General features: G+C 48.1%; 1 protein-coding gene and 1 long non-coding RNA gene across 2 annotated transcripts; one reads left to right on the top strand and one right to left on the bottom strand.

The window, feature by feature from the left end:
- Positions 1 to 1,218: 1,218 nt before the first annotated feature.
- On the top strand, positions 1,219 to 9,784 carry LOC114864687 (uncharacterized). The gene is made up of 3 exons (XR_008696016.1): positions 1,219 to 2,704; positions 2,987 to 3,065; positions 8,935 to 9,784. It is a non-coding gene; the product is annotated as an uncharacterized LOC114864687 (long non-coding RNA).
- On the bottom strand, positions 7,437 to 14,497 carry LOC114864675 (uncharacterized). The gene is made up of 6 exons (XM_029165597.3): positions 13,276 to 14,497; positions 12,390 to 12,477; positions 11,481 to 11,593; positions 11,133 to 11,285; positions 10,960 to 11,050; positions 7,437 to 7,729 (listed from the first exon to the last, which is right to left on the bottom strand). The coding sequence occupies exons 1-6, from the start codon at positions 13,533 to 13,535 to the stop codon at positions 7,691 to 7,693; spliced, it is 744 nt and encodes a 247-aa protein (XP_029021430.3). The 5' UTR covers positions 13,536 to 14,497; the 3' UTR covers positions 7,437 to 7,690.
- Between the last annotated feature and the right edge of the window lie 848 nt (positions 14,498 to 15,345).

The raw sequence follows: 15,345 nt of genomic DNA on the forward strand, positions 1-15,345 counted from the left end.
TATATATATATACATCTCACCCTATTTGTCGAGGCTGCAGGGGAAAAGAATGTTTCTCATTTTCCACACCAGTGTTGTCCAGCCAAGTGGTAAGAAATACAACTGTGACAGGGACATGTGTATCTCCGCTTTTATGGCTTTCAGCTGATCTCACATTGAGCTCGCTGTGTTTCAGACGGAGCCATCGTGAGAACACGGGGTTAAATCGGAGGGTCTGGTTCTGTCTGCACTGAAAAGGCCCCGGGACTAAAAAAGTGCCTGTTTCTTCGGTCAGTGGAGCTCAATGAATCCCTGGCTGTGAAAAAGTGAAAAGACCTTGAAGAAAGTACCATCTTACATCTGCCTCGTCTCACATCACTCCCCTCTTCGCCATCCTTCATTCTTTTGTGATGCCGTTCATTCATTGGTCTGGATGCTCTTTTCCATCCCACACAGCTGGAGCCAGTTACTGTCTGCCCGGCCATTGGGCCACGGGGAGACGCAGATGGTTCAATTCTCATGTCACCCTGTTTGCTTGGCAGAGACATCGGGGAGCAAGTGGAGAGGGATTTACTCGCACACAGTGTATGCGCACACGTGCAGTCACGCATGTATGTGTACAAGGCGTTCACACACATTTTTTCCATTTACATTGTGGGCTTTCGCTTGACACTCTCGTCCAGACACACTCAAACAGAGCAGCTGTAGACTAAGCTTCAGGTCAAGTCACCGAAGTACGGAAAAGCAAAAGTGCATTGAAACAACAAGCGACAGTGTATGTGAGGCGTTCTGTAGGGTAACGCACATAAGCAACACACAAACATTTAGAAACGCGTTTCCACTGAGACTTTGTTGTTGTCAAGGTGGAAAAACACTGGGAACAACATTCAGATCAAAGCCCTCGACTGAAGGACGAGCAATAAAATGAAAATATCTGCTGGGATTATAATATAGCTATGGATTAAACTCACAATGACATCAAACACTCACACAAACAAACGTAATGACAATAGGTTCAGAACAAGACAAGTAACAATGAACATTCACCAGCTTGGTCTTTGTTTTATGGAGGGTTTTAATAATGAAGGAAATGGAGATTCCTCCAGAATGACTTATTTAGTTACATTCTGCTGGTTGTTGTCTATTTTTAGGCTCTGACTCCTCACGTCTGAGCCCAATATTCGAGGAGAACTCATCTGAGTGTAGTTAAGAACTAACCTGTAATGAATGATCTGCCTTCACTGCTGCAGCTTCAGGTAAACACTGAAACGTCAGCTCCCACTGCAGAACACGCTTTAATGTTCAGGTTATGTGACCACAAAGCTGCTTTCAATCAAACTGATATCAATCATATCAAAATAATAAACCTTAAATAGCTTCTTAATGGACGGCGGCTAATAGTCAGTTTACTATCGATGGATCTACAAACTGCTTCTTCGTCATCAGAACAATCATTTAATCTAAACTAAATAGAAAAAGAGAGAGACTGAAGCAGAGCACAACATTCTTCAGTTCATTATAGTTTAAAACAGAAAATCAACAAACCCACCAGAACGAGGCGCTGGAACCAGGGAAGACAAATGTTTCTATCAATTGAGCGTTTGATGAATCAGCTCCTTTGGAGAAACAGACACATGAATGCTCCTATGAATGCTATGAATGCTCACGTTCATCTCGGGCTCTGACGTTTTGAATGTTGGCAGGCAGCCAATCATCACACTCCTCCTGGGTCTCATGTCGACAGGTGGGAGCGTAGATGCACAGCACGCGCGCTGTGGACAAACAGCTGATGCGCACGATCTGGAATCTGACCTCATCGAGGGCTGTTTGTGTGTGAAACCGTTTGGGTCATGGCTCTTTGCTGCCAGCGGCTTCAGATCAACAGACTTCCTGCAGCAGCTGTAAAGATCGCGGCTCATTTTTAACTCGAACAAGGTCGACGCTTCCACATCAAGTGAAAACTATTTCCACAAATATGTCAGAAATGGTTTTATTGTCTCTGTGTAAAAAGCCCACTAGCAGCAGCTCAAACAACACGAAGAGAGCGATCGCTCGTGTACAGATCCTCAGTAGGTGTGGTGCTTTTATTAGTCTGGACTCCAGCACCTGCTTTACTGTCTCCTCCTGGTTTTAGAGCTGAGGAAAATTCCACGGAAGCGTGAATTCCTGTGACTGTGTAGCATTTGTCAGACGTGCTGCTGGAGGAGCTTCACCTGAACAGGCCGAGCTGCAGCGCTAACGAGGCCGAGGTGCAGCACGTCTGCGGCAGCGCCGGCCTCGCTGGGGTTCATGGGGAGATAAAAGTGGAGCCGTCTCCAGCTCGGCTGACATTCCAAGTCAGAGCCCTGTGTTGACTGCAGCCCACTAATTGAAGACACATTTGAGAGGCGTCTCTCTAATACTGGAGCAAGAGGGACCTCCAGTGGCTGCGTGAGCCTCGAGGAAACGGTGCAGGAACCAGAGCAGCTTCCACAGGAAACGGGAGTGCAGTCTGAAGGTACCGTGGACGAGGTGTGAAGGCAGAGATGGTGCCTGACGTTCATGGAGGAGCAGCTTCAGCCGCTCTGATGATCCTCATACTGATCCTAGGAGACGTCTGGCTTCAGGCCCGTGATGCTTCGCAGCTCTCTCACCTTGTCGTTTCAGCTGCTGAAGGAAAAGCTGGACGTCTGACGAGGAGGAGATGAATGAAGCGGACGCTGCGCTGCACACGGAGGCATTTGAGGTTTGAGAGCAACAGATCGCAGATGTTGGCAGAAGGGAAATGTTTACAACCTGCTTCACCTTGTATATTAAATTGGTGCCAGCAGCGTGACTTCACTTCTAACAGTTACGCTGAGAGACTTACAGCAGTTAACTGGGACTTGACTTTGGATGTTTTATACTTTGACTGTTTTTTAATGCAGAAAATCCTACTGAACAACTAGTTCTGTGATCACACAGAAAACTAACGTCACCTGATCTGCTTCTGCTCGTTGTGTTTCTTGGCCTGGTGTGATGTGTGCAGGCGGTCGCCGACAGCTAGCGAGTGTTAGCGACGCGGCTACGTCATCTGGACCAAGCGAGCGCGACTCACGTTAGCTGAGGTGAGAAGAGTCCACTCCTGCGACTTCACTTCCCCTAATAACATGTAGACAAAAAAAGACGCCAGGAGCTGCTGAGAACTGCAGCTCGACCGCAGCCAGCGGAGGCAGATGACCGCCCACCCAGAGCTGTTACTGCAGCTCAGGCTGCTGATGACCTGGTGATATTTGCTCAGGTTTCGCCTACTTTCACCTCCGTACGTCTGGTCAGAAGGTGATACTTGAATCTCTATTTTATTTATCAGAGTTCAGCCAGAGCACTGGCAATATTGACAGTGTAATAAGAATGACACACAGCCACCATAACATCAGTCAGAATGCTCTGCCAGTGTAAACACTCCAGAGAGTGGAAAGCGTATTTCTTCATACAGTAAAACACATCTGTCGTCCAGGACGTCGATGTTAAACTTCCTACGACAGGGAGGCTTTTCCTTCCAGCCGACTGACGCTGTGCTTCACCTGCGGCTCCATGAACCTGGCTGAGGTCAGGTCGCCTCGCCGGCTGTGAAATCAGCTGCTACCACATGCCAGCGGGGGGTCAGCGGGGGTCAACGGGGGGTCGGCAGCGCACGCACATAGATGAACACGTACGTCTACACGCGTATTTACGTTACGAGAGCTGAGGAGGCCTTTGTCTGCAGCCGTTCCTTAACCTCAAACCATTTCCCTTCCAGCTCCACATGCAAAACCACACGCTTTACCTTAAACTAAACCCACGTCCAAACCCATAAAGGCTCCTTAAAGGAGACAAGAGCGGCCAACGAGACCTCGCTGAGGAATGAAAGGTCTCACATTTGGACAGAGAAACAGAACCACACCAAATCAGACGGGGCTACGACGCCCATCAGTCAAACTTAGACTGCAGCTGTACAAATTTATATAATGTCCTCATCTATGTGCATGTACATGATTACTAACAGCATATCTACTAATCTATGTCCATGTACTGTAAACCCCTGATTAGAGTTAATATCAACCTGTACATTACACTCATCTGTAAATCCATCCATCCATCCATCTTCTTAACCGCTTACTCCCTAGTGCGGGGTCATGGGGGTGCTGGAGCCTATCCCAGCTGGCTACGGGCGAGAGGCAGGGTACACCCTGGATGGGTCGCCAGTCCATCACAGGGCAACACATAGACAAACAACCATTCACTCACACACTCACACCTACGGGCAATGGAGAGAAGCCAATCAACCTAATGCACGTCTTTGGACTGTGGGAGGAAGCCGGAGAACCCGGAGAGAACCCACGCAGACACGGGGAGAACGTGCAAACTCCACACAGAAAGGCACCAGGGCCGCCTCCGGGAATCGAACCCAGAACCTTCTTGCTGTGAGGCGACAGTGCTACCCACCGCACCACCGTGCCGCCCTCATCTGTAAATATCATATATATATTATAGATATATACATGTCTATGTCCTGCACCTACTGCTTAGAGCACTTCTAGTTAGACTTAAACTGCATTTTGTTGCCTTGTGTAATGTTGAATCTAATAAGAAAAGAATAAGAGAACCTTTAACAGTCCCACAATGGGGAAATTTCGTAATCAAATCTAATCCAGTTTAAGCAGCTCAGAACAGTGCAAATCGTACACGGAGCCTATCAAACACCTACACATAGTATTATCAGAGTGAGAGGCTAAAAATATATATATATAATATAATGTAGAATAGGGGCGGCACGGTGGTGTGGTGGGTAGCACTGTCGCCTCACAGCAAGAAGGTTCTGGGTTCGATTCCCGGAGGCGACCCTGGCGCCTTTCTGTGTGGAGTTTGCACGTTCTCCCCGTGTTTGCGTGGGTTCTCTCCGGGTTCTCCGGCTTCCTCCCACAGTCCAAAGACGTGCATTAGGTTGATTGGCCTCTCTCCATTGCCCGTAGGTGTGAGTGTGTGAGTGAATGCTTGTCTGTCTATGTGTTGCCCTGCGATGGACTGGCGACCTGTCCAGGGTGTACCCTGCCTCTCGCCCGTAGCCAGCTGGGATAGGCTCCAGCACCCCGTGACCCTGCACTAGGGAGTAAGCGGTTAAGAAAATGGATGGATGGATGGATAATGTAGAATATTATATAGAAAGTATCAGTACAGTGTTTTCTTTCTGTTATTGAGTCACACACTGCACCTTTAGAACATGTTGACTGTTGTGCTTCAGATTCACTGGTGGCGTAAAGGGCTGAAAATGTGTTTCCTAAATATTTATGGAACTGAGGTTTTCTCTTCTCAGAACTAACAGACGTCTTTCCTGAAATGTTTCATTGCGTAAGACAAAATAACAAGGCCGTCATTTCCACACGCTTTGATAAAAGCATCATTTACCTTTTATCTATTTACGAAGCAGATGTTGGTGCAAACTCCCACTTTTAAAAGGATTAACTGTGTTTAATGAATGAAGTGCATCCTAAATGCGTCTCCACAGCGTGTGTTGTGTGTTTGACGCAGACCTTCAGCTGCAGCGCGTTGCCATGTTTGCATTTTCTCCGGACTGGCCTGTTTGTTGTGTCCGTGGGGGAGATTCCTCTGCGTGACATCACCTCTGCTTTAAGGTGGTAAAAGCTGCACGCTGACGTGCAGCGTCGCGCTGTCGTCAGGTCGCTGCTTGGACACGGCGCCGGCGTTAACAGCCGCCATCCTCTCGAGATCCCGACACCTAAACCCCTGCGTGTGTTTACTCACGCCACGGCTAAACATTTACATACGCATCCAAACAGTGTCAGAGGGAAAACCGCATCATCCCGCTCTGTTTCACATTAGCACGCGGCCGAGCTGCACCTCCTCCTCCCAAAGCATCCAAAGCAATGCATCCGGTGGAGGCAAACAGCGCAGTAAACAGCTGGATGGAAGCAGCAAATAAGACGTGACTCCGTGTTGTTGAGCGCTTTGTCCTTTCGTTTAAGCCGGGCGCCGCAAACAAGCCTGTGACGAGCATCTCCTTTGCTTTGAGCCCAGACGGAGGAATCTCTCCCTGAACGCTCCCCGATGTTTCACAAACACTTTCTATTCACAGTAATTGGACTTTTTCCAGAGCCATGTGGTTCTGTTTATAATTCTAAACTTTGGACAGTTCGTGCTTGTGCCGCTTAATCTGCGTTTGCACAATGAGAGTCACACGTGCTTTTTTTAGGGGAGATGCTGGTGTTGGATGTGTTTTTTTCCCTGGCTGTGACATAAACATGCTATTCTTGCGCTGCCTATAATTGTTCTCTAATGTCTGGGTCTCGTTCTGCATGGCAGGGTGCAACGCTATTTATTGCGTGCAAACGCGACCTGTTTCCAGCTACCGCACGTTGTTAATCTCTGGCGACACCTCTGCCACTCACAGCCCATTCAGGCCGGACTCCGTTAGCGCTTGGCAGTCAGAGGGCCGGCTGCGCTGGGTCCCTGTGGTCAGACCTGCAGCCACACCTTCCTGAGCAGCCGACAGGCGGATCAGCGGCTGCTGCCCAAACACGGCCACATGCGTCCACAGTGGGACGGGTCCACAGGGACCATCCAGACACCAGTGGAGTCAACGGCCCGACTGATTACGTCACAGTGAGACGGGAGCTCCGTCTGGAGCGTTTGCTTCACGCTGACTCTCAGTCGTCCAGTCCAGCCCATGTTCTGCTCCAGTGGCCACGTCATGTGTCTCTGCAAGCCTTTGCTTTAATTGGGCTGAACTACCAGCACACGTTAGCCATTAGGACGGCCTCATGTGCAGAAGCTGACGTTTTAGCCTAACTGGGTTTGTGCACAAACACATCTGGGTTCAGCTCAGGTCCAAGTTTCTGAACGGTGGTTCGTAGCATTTAAATGACTGTGTCTTTGTAAATGTAAGGGACAGATCCTTAACTCAACTCAGGTCTATTGAGACAAACTTATCTTCCAATGATGTTTTGCTCAGCGGTGTGTTTCTGCTTCATTGGAGACTCAGTGTGTGATTCAAATACTGTATCGCAGCCAAACCCTTCTTGGGTCTGAGTGGCTGCTGCCGTGGCCATGTGTTCATCATATGGTTCACCTGCAGGGTGAGATGCTACTGACTCACTCATTAATCTGAGGCCGGAATTACGTCGTGGACTTTTTAGATTCTTGCTGACGAGGCAAAGCCAGTGATAAGTGAACTGTTGTGATCTCTGCAGTCTTTTGTACCAGACCGTCGGTGGAGCCTCATTGAGGTCCACCAGCACATTTGTTGTTTCCTCTGTGCACCAGCTGCTGGTTTCGCTGTAGGATTCACTGGCAACACAACAGAAGAAAGCATTCTCAGGTGCTGTTGCTGTCGTTAGTGGCGCTGATTACAAGGTCGGGGTAATGGAGCATTACAGCAAAGCGTGAGCCGACAGCGCTCGGCACATGTGATGCGCATGTGGCACAGAGAGCATCACAGCAGCAGCCGTTGGGAGCTTTAATTCAGCCGTACATCATGCAGCACATTCCTTTCAAGGCAGGTGAACAATAGAGGAGGATAAACAGTGAACGTCCAGAGTCACAGGTTTGTTTTTCCAACAGGGTTCGTTTCGTTGCAGACAATGACTTGGAGGTTTTCCACGTCACTGACCGCACAAACAAACATCTAGTCTTTATCTCCTGGTTTGCAGAAGGTGGGGAGAGGAGGAAGACGAGGCCGGGCTCCTGGTTTCTGTCCTCACGGAGGTTTTTGGTATCCGTTGATAGGAGTCCCAGACTGAGAAGAGAAACAGAAGCGTAAGGGAAGATGACCAAAGACAATAAACATGAAGTGTGTGAAGGAAAAGTAAGAAAATGCCTTCAGGAACGATCCTCCAGTAATGACGGGTTAAAGGAGCTCTGACTGTCTCTGCTGAGCTAAAGTGGGCTGCTGTGGGTCACGCTGGGGTCACAGGCAGCAGGACGTGGTGTTTGGCTTGTTCCTCACCCAACAGGCTTCAGCAGCTCTAGATTCATTTGATGATGAGGCGTCATCAGGGCTTAAAGCCTGGAGTCACTGAGCCGATGACATTTTGTGGGTGCCTGAAAACACCTGTGGCTCGTTCCATCCCACCATCGCGTCTCACCTCATCTTAGACATGAACGTAGTTGGATTGTGAAGTGAAGGTGACGCTTTTGGAATAATTGAATCACCCCAGACTCATCGTCTTCCACAGACCTGAATGCACATGTGTTCACGTAACAAAGCCTTTTCTACACCTCATGGTAATTAACATTTTTGTTTCTGTAAAGGGGAAACTCAGACGTCAGGATTATGGAGCATAAACCGTAAATGTTAGTTTCCAAGGTCTGGGAGAAGGTGGAGGGACTGGACCTACGGCTGCAGTCACATTAAGAACCAGCTTCAGGTTTCTGAAGGAGCGCTTGACTGTGTTTGCAGGCGACGATGGTGGAAGCGGAGCCTTGGGTGAATATGGACGACACGCTGTCTGCTGCTGACGAACCACTGGAGGGAGGACCGTTATTCGCTAAAGCTCCTGCTGCTGCCAAAGCCGAGCCCAGTTTGCTTTCACATAATCGTTTAGTCCTGTAAACACCTGGGTCGCGATAATAAATGTGTCAAACACTGCGTACGGTAATGATGGCTGGTCCTTCGTGGAGCAGGTAATGTTTGGTGCTTTGTCTCCACACCAGCGGTAGTGTGACCTACATATCACACCTTTCAACTTTACCGTTTCTGTTTAAGTTGCACTTCTTGCGGTTTGACCTGTAAATCACTAAAACTCTTCTCACTGCGAAAGTCCAACGTCTCGAAGCTCATCTGTTTGGCTCCGCTGAGGAACTCGTGTCTGCACACAGTGAATCTGCCGTTTCTATAAATCTTGTCAGGGCTGGTAATGTGTTTTATCATGGTTGTTTCCTCTATGTCTCCTGTGGTCCCTGCTCCTCCAGATAAATTCTATCCTTCTCTCTGCTCTGCAGGGACCAAGGAAAAAAGCCTCCCAGCATCATCTGCACTCAATCAGAATAATTATCCCGAGAAATGCACGGCAGAGCCCGTGAGAGGTGAGGGGAATGAAGTACAGAGGCTATTGGCAATCACCTCTCTCCAGTCATTATTAGTCATCGCTCGGCTGCGCTGGAAGAGGACCCAGACGGCTTGGGAGGAAGCCACGAGCAGCTGACAGACAGACGGACAGACGGACGGACGCACAGAGAAAAGGCCTGATGTGACTCCAGTGCCCAGAAAGTCTCAGCAATCTGTGAAGGCTCTGGCAGCACAGCGGCTCCTCTGTGGACTGGCACGCATCCGCACACGTGTATCAGCCTTTCCCCTCAGCCACAGACTGCCGAAGCATTGGTCTCGTCACTCTCTAGATGTGGAAGCTTTAAAAACACTCCAAGCACCCAGAAAACACCTTTTTGTTTCCTCCTTATAAAAACAAATCCTCCAGGAGGATGGTGCGTTTGGGGTCCTGTCAGGATTTGTGAATACTCCATAAAGGAGTTTTAGTGGAACATTGTGGGGTTCCTGTAGCTCACAATAAAACAATCCTCAAAGCCCTCTAACTTTTTAAAGCAGACAGACAAAGAATAAGACACTGATTAGACTCCGGTGCCCATGAAGGATCAGTGTTATAAATGTTCTGGCAGCCCTACAGGTCCACGGGGGGCTGGCAGCTGTCCGCACATGAATATCTGTTTTGAATTTGTATTTCATCCCTGACTTTTTCTCTTGTCTGCATTCCAAAGGTTTTAAAAGACTGAGATCCGTAGAATGTAAAGTTTCTTTTTGCTCATAAAGGACTTACTGTAAGTATGTCAGCTCCAAAACATGAAACAAAAGATGTTACCATTTTTACCATTGATCATATGAACCAAGACTATTCCAACGTCCCTGATCGAAGTGATAAGAACATTGAGTGCTGATAATACGATGTCGCATAATCCAGTTTCGTTGAACCACAGACACTATGTTCAGGTCAACAGGCTGTGATCTCCAGTCACTGCTGGTGAGGAGCCACAGTAATAACTCAACCTCTGCCTGAGACCTGATGATCCTGCAGAGCATATAAAGATGCTTCAAGGAAGCATCTTTATATGCTTTATATTTATCATTTACTCTTCAACAGCAGCTTCTAAACAAAGCCAGCTTGATGTTTTAATCTTACTGTGACAGTGGTGACGTCTGTCAGCTGAGCACTCGGAGATCAAGCTTCTAGTCTTTACGTGTCCAGCAGGGTATGAAGTTTGGTCAGACAAAATGAAAACAGCCACGAGGCCGCGAGCGATCAAGGTTTTCACCATCCTGGCACTGACACACGGCCACAGTGGACTGGCAGCTGTGCCCAGATGAATATTAGCTCAAGGTTTTGGATTTCTAATATGTCAATTCTGGAATCTGCACTTGCCTCCACCGAGCTGATCCTTGTAAAGATAGAGGTTCCCAGGAAAATAGGAAAGACCTGAAGTCGACTGCAGATACGTAAAACAGCTCAGTATAAAGAGGAGGTCTGTGTCAACATTTTTAGAGGGTTCTTTAAGAATCAATTAGCATTTAGCTGTTGAGCGCAGTCAAACACATTAAAAGAGCAAAACAACCGTGAGTCCAGGACCCGTCCAGTGTCTGGCTGTGTGACCGCTCCTGTAGGCGCTGGCAGCTTCAGCCGTGTGCTTTGGATGTCTTCTGTTTCAGTCCTGAGATCAGTTGTTGCCTCTGGTCCAGAAATGTTATAATACAGAAGTGGTCATTGTTATAAAACCACTTTCTGAGAGGATTAGCTGGACCATGATTGTTTGGTTTGGTCCTACAGGTTTAGAGGCTTCACGTCAGAAATCGGTCGAACAGCTCATATCGCGTCCTAACACACACTTCACAGACACAGAACCACTAGTCTGCAGCAAACAGAGGTTTTCATCTGTCTCCCATTGAAACATTTCTCCAGACTTAACCTGATTTTATTCCATAGATATGCAGGATATGAAGATGGAGACATGTTTACATACCTGGTGAAAGAGCTCTTCATACAGCGTTTCTGACTCCATCTGATGCTGGAGGTCATTCTCTGCATCCGCCTGCCAGGCTGAACCACCGCCGCTGGAAACAGTGAGGTACACATGTAAACAGAGAGCTACACATGTAAACGGCAGGTGTTGGTGCTGTGATGGGGAGGACCTACCTGTCGCAGCGCTCCGGGTCCTGCAGGGGGCAGATGAGGCTCCGCGTGGGACCGGGTCGGCCTGAACTCATCTTCAGCTTCTCAGCCCTCTGCTGCAGCTTACAGACCTGCTGCAGCAGAGCCTCTCGCTCCTCCATCAGACAGTCTTTGAACCTGTAGGAATCCAGACCGCGTTAGGAGACAGGGTCTCAGGGCATCAGGGCCGTTTGCTGTATGTAGGTGTTTAGGTGTTTGCAGCCTTGAGATTTGTCAGGTTCCCTCAGCATTAAAGGCTTATCACCGTTTTATTTCCTGTTTTACATTAAGTGGATGTACTAAAGTACTAAACGGAGTCTCTAGAACCAGCACCTCTTCACGCAGCACATCCAGTATCGCTGCTGCTGGCACAGCCACTCAAACTGCTCCGCCGTCTCCTGTAGTTTCCCCAAACTCCTCTCGTTCTCCTGCTGCAGCTCGCTCACCTCCAATGACAAAAGCACAACATCACTTACTTCCTCTTCCACCAGGATGAGATCAAGACGACAACAATCAGGAAACAAACTGTGTTGTCTGTGTTTAAATATAGATTAGGAAAAAGAGTATGTGCCCGCTGCCATCTGGAATAATGAACAAGGCAGTGGAGTCGGACTTCATCTCCGATTCCCAGGACTTTGAGCAGAATTCACAGGCCTGATCCTCCACAAATAACTGTTCTCACTGTTTGTCCCTGACACGAGAGGCTTGTTTTGTTCTTCACGCAGATGATGGTTGGCTGTTTGATGGGCTGGTTGAGGCCAACTCACGGTAATGCAGGCAAAAGTGGCTGTAATTCTTCCAAGTGTGGCTGCGCTGGTAGATTTGAGGTTTTGTGTTTCAATAAATTCATTATTCAAAGCTCATTTTTTAACTGGCATCCTGCTACACTGACCCAAATGATCCTAAAGCCTCCCTTCCAGCAATAATCCATTACTTCTGATTGGAGGGAGCTGCACACTGTGTGATGTGTGGCTGAGCTGGACAGAAACAAATGATCCACAATCACCGTAAAATCCATGAGGCTCCAAAGCTGAAGGCCTGAACCAGTGTCTGACTCTGACATCTGCTGGATAAAAGCAACGCTGCAGTTTAAACCTACGCTGTCGCGCCTCCACAGAGAGAGTCACGTGTTTCTTAGATTTTAGGACGTGATATTTTCCTTGCATCATTTTTAGATGATCTGAGGAAGTAGCTCCAGGTGGAGTCGAGTGTATTTACCAGTTATGAGAGTTGTTTCTTTACCTCCTTCTGATGAGTTCTGTGTAAATCCTTCAGCTCCTCTGTCAGAGTGTTGTTGACGTCTTGCAGCTTCTCCAGCTCCACCGACTTCCTGTTACAGAACATAAAGACATGCTTTTATTAGAATTAACCCCTCAATAGAACTGTGGGATAAACGAACACATGAAGCTAATGCAGTCTGATAGCATCAAACCAAAACATTAATCACATCATCAGCTGTACAGTTGGATTCCATGCTTTACTTTCAGTAACGGAGCTGAAACTTAAAAAAGGCACTAATATTTGGATTTCTTCTTTTGTTTCACAGACGTTTTGTCCGGCTCTGTTTTAACCGTCTGTGTTACTTTCTCACAGATTCGCTCATGACAGACTTCCATGCGTTTGCTGAGGGTTTAAGGTAAATACAGGAGCAACCCAGTGGGGACGTGCACAGACGTAGAGTGTTTGTGCTGCGTCGCTAATCGTAACGCGATGACATATTCTGACACCGGTCCGACTGTGTGAACCCTGCAGCAGGATGGAGGACAGCGGCGCTCTGCTGACTTAAGATCACACACTGCAGCTCAGTGTTTTCATTCAGTCTAGAGACAACAGTCAGAGATGGAGGCTCCTGGTGACGGCCCGGCTTAAGTTGCTGAGATGTGAATCAAACACTTTTTTCGGATCATTTCAATGTTTCTTTTCTGAGCGTGGAGTCGTATCTGGATTAACGCGTTTATGTGGGGCAGTTTGAACAGCTGGGTGAGACATGAAGGAATGTGTTTCTACCAGACCATCAGCAGATCATGGTGATGAGCCTGGATAGAGCAAGTTACAGGTATTTCCTCCACAACATCTCAGTATCAGTCTGCAGGAGTAGAAACACATGCGCCAGCGTCCGTGGGCCCACCTGCGCAGCTCCGTGTGCAGGCCCTGGGCCTCAGCGTGCAGCTCCGCCCGGAGGCCCTCTGCCACGGCCGCTCTGTGCTGGGCCTCGGCATGCAGCTCCTCCACCAGGCCCTCCAGCTTCACCTCGGAGCTCTGCAGACACAGCAGCTCTGAGCTGACCTGCCGCAGCAGCTCCGTGTCGCGGGAGCTCTCCTCCACCAGAAAAGCCAAGCGCTGCTGCAGCAGGTCCACGCAGTCCTGCAGACACACACAGATCCACATCTGCCCACACGTGAAGAGTAAATACTAGTAATACTAATAGTCAGTATTAGACCATTATCTTGTTTCCTCTGGGGGTTTTCAGAATCTTCCTCCTGCTTCATGTCCTACAAACCCAAACGTGAACTATATAAATCACACATTCTCACCTCACATATTACTCTGACATGTGAGAATCTGACTTGCTGCCATTTTCGTGTCTCCATGGAGATGTACTGATGGCAGCACCATTATCTTGTACAGACTGTGCAGGTGAGGTCAAACACACCTATGGTTCAAATAGTTTACGACAAGCCCAAACCTGAAACTATATCACATCTGTGTAGGGAAAGTGAGTGAGTCATGTTCTCCACGTCTCCAACACGAGCCGCAGAGCTTTACAGGAGAACTGAGTGGTTTTCAGCTGTGCAGGTAAAAAACATGGAAAAATACTCAAGAACTATGATGTGAAAAACCTCTTACGCGTGAGCCCAGTGTAACCACAGTCACTGTAGCATAGGTGGCCACTGGCATGGACGTATACGAGCACTGAAATGATGGGACAGACATGGGCTTAAACACTGAGAGCTTAAACTGTAAAACTGACTCTGAATCAGTACAATAAGTGTTTTCTAATGAGACCTGAACCACAACACCAACATCTAAGGCTGAAATCCAACTGAATGTGGTGTTGGGAATCCTGATGAGGTGAGAGTCATTCATAGTGACAGACAGGTGAGCCATTAACACTGAGCCTCTGCTGAGGGTTTTGCTTTACGGCGCATTGATGGTTCAGCTCAGCAGCTAAAGAGCCAGAGACTCCAGGAGGTTCCAGGGTCCATGTCAGTTGTACTCAGCTAATGGAGAGTGGGTGTGATACAGGTTTTTACATGTGAATTCAGTTGCATAAAACATCACAGATGAAGAGTTACGTTGCTGTAAAATTGACAGCGTGAGCTTAAAGATGCTCAAATATTCCACAGAGCTGAGGGATGAAGAAATGACTTGTTTGTGCCCACTTTCTGCCACGGCACCTGTTGCTGGTGGATCCTGCTGATCAGCTGGTTCTCTTTCACCCTCAGCTCCACGTTCATCTGCTCCTGGTGCAGGAGTCGAGCAGCCACGGCTTCCAGGTTGTTCTGCAGCTTCCGCTCCCTCTCTCTGGACACCAGAAGGTCCCTGTCCAGCACGGCTGCAAAAGGCCAGACGCACATCCAGTTAGAAAAGGTCTGTTTGATACGAAGTGCATGATGCTGCAAGAAAGACAGAAGCAGCTCAGATCGCTGAGAAGAAACCGGCCCAAGCTTTTACAAAACAGAAGCCTCACACACTTTTTGAGACGTTTCCCCTTCGGCAAAACATCTGCCACTGATAGGAAGACGAACCCAGTTCAAGCCCCAGTGTAACTGTGTTGCTCCACAGGCTGTAGATGCACCCAGCGGTCGCTTTATTAGGAACACCTGCAGAGTCCACTTCAACCCAACATAGCGAAGGTGGCAGAGCTGCTGTAGTGGACGGGCGTAGACGGTACCGGTGGAGGTGTAGCTAATACAGTGGTCAATGACCATATTACTGCTTGTACTGTTAAACATTACATCTTCCTCAAGGACTCTGGCAATAAACAGACTCAGGGTGACGCACATTTACAAACTACAAGGCACAGTTTCACTTTCAAATCATGACCTTTGAAGCATGTTAAACTCTATTTTGTGTTGTTTATAACATTCAGTCAGGTGTAGAAGTTCCTCTATAGCAAGATTTAAACATTATACATTCAGAAGGCCAGTAAACAGCAGGTTTCAGTCCCGGCTGGTTAAATTACAACCCTTTTTTT

This window comes from Betta splendens, chromosome 10, assembly GCF_900634795.4.
Source record: "Betta splendens chromosome 10, fBetSpl5.4, whole genome shotgun sequence".
NCBI classification, from domain to species: Eukaryota; Metazoa; Chordata; class Actinopteri; order Anabantiformes; family Osphronemidae; genus Betta; species Betta splendens.

What these genes read in the sequence shown, in the direction of transcription:
- LOC114864675 (XM_029165597.3), bottom strand. Translation starts at nt 13,535, where the DNA reads ATGTGGATCTGTGTGTGTCTGCAGGACTGCGTGGACCTGCTGCAGCAG. An exon ending in CTGCACACGGAGCTGCGCAG is followed by an intron (nt 12,478 to 13,275) that starts GTGGGCCCACGG and finishes GTTCTGTAACAG; the next exon opens with GAAGTCGGTGGAGCTGGAGA. An exon ending in ACAGAACTCATCAGAAGGAG is followed by an intron (nt 11,594 to 12,389) that starts GTAAAGAAACAA and finishes TTGTCATTGGAG; the next exon opens with GTGAGCGAGCTGCAGCAGGA.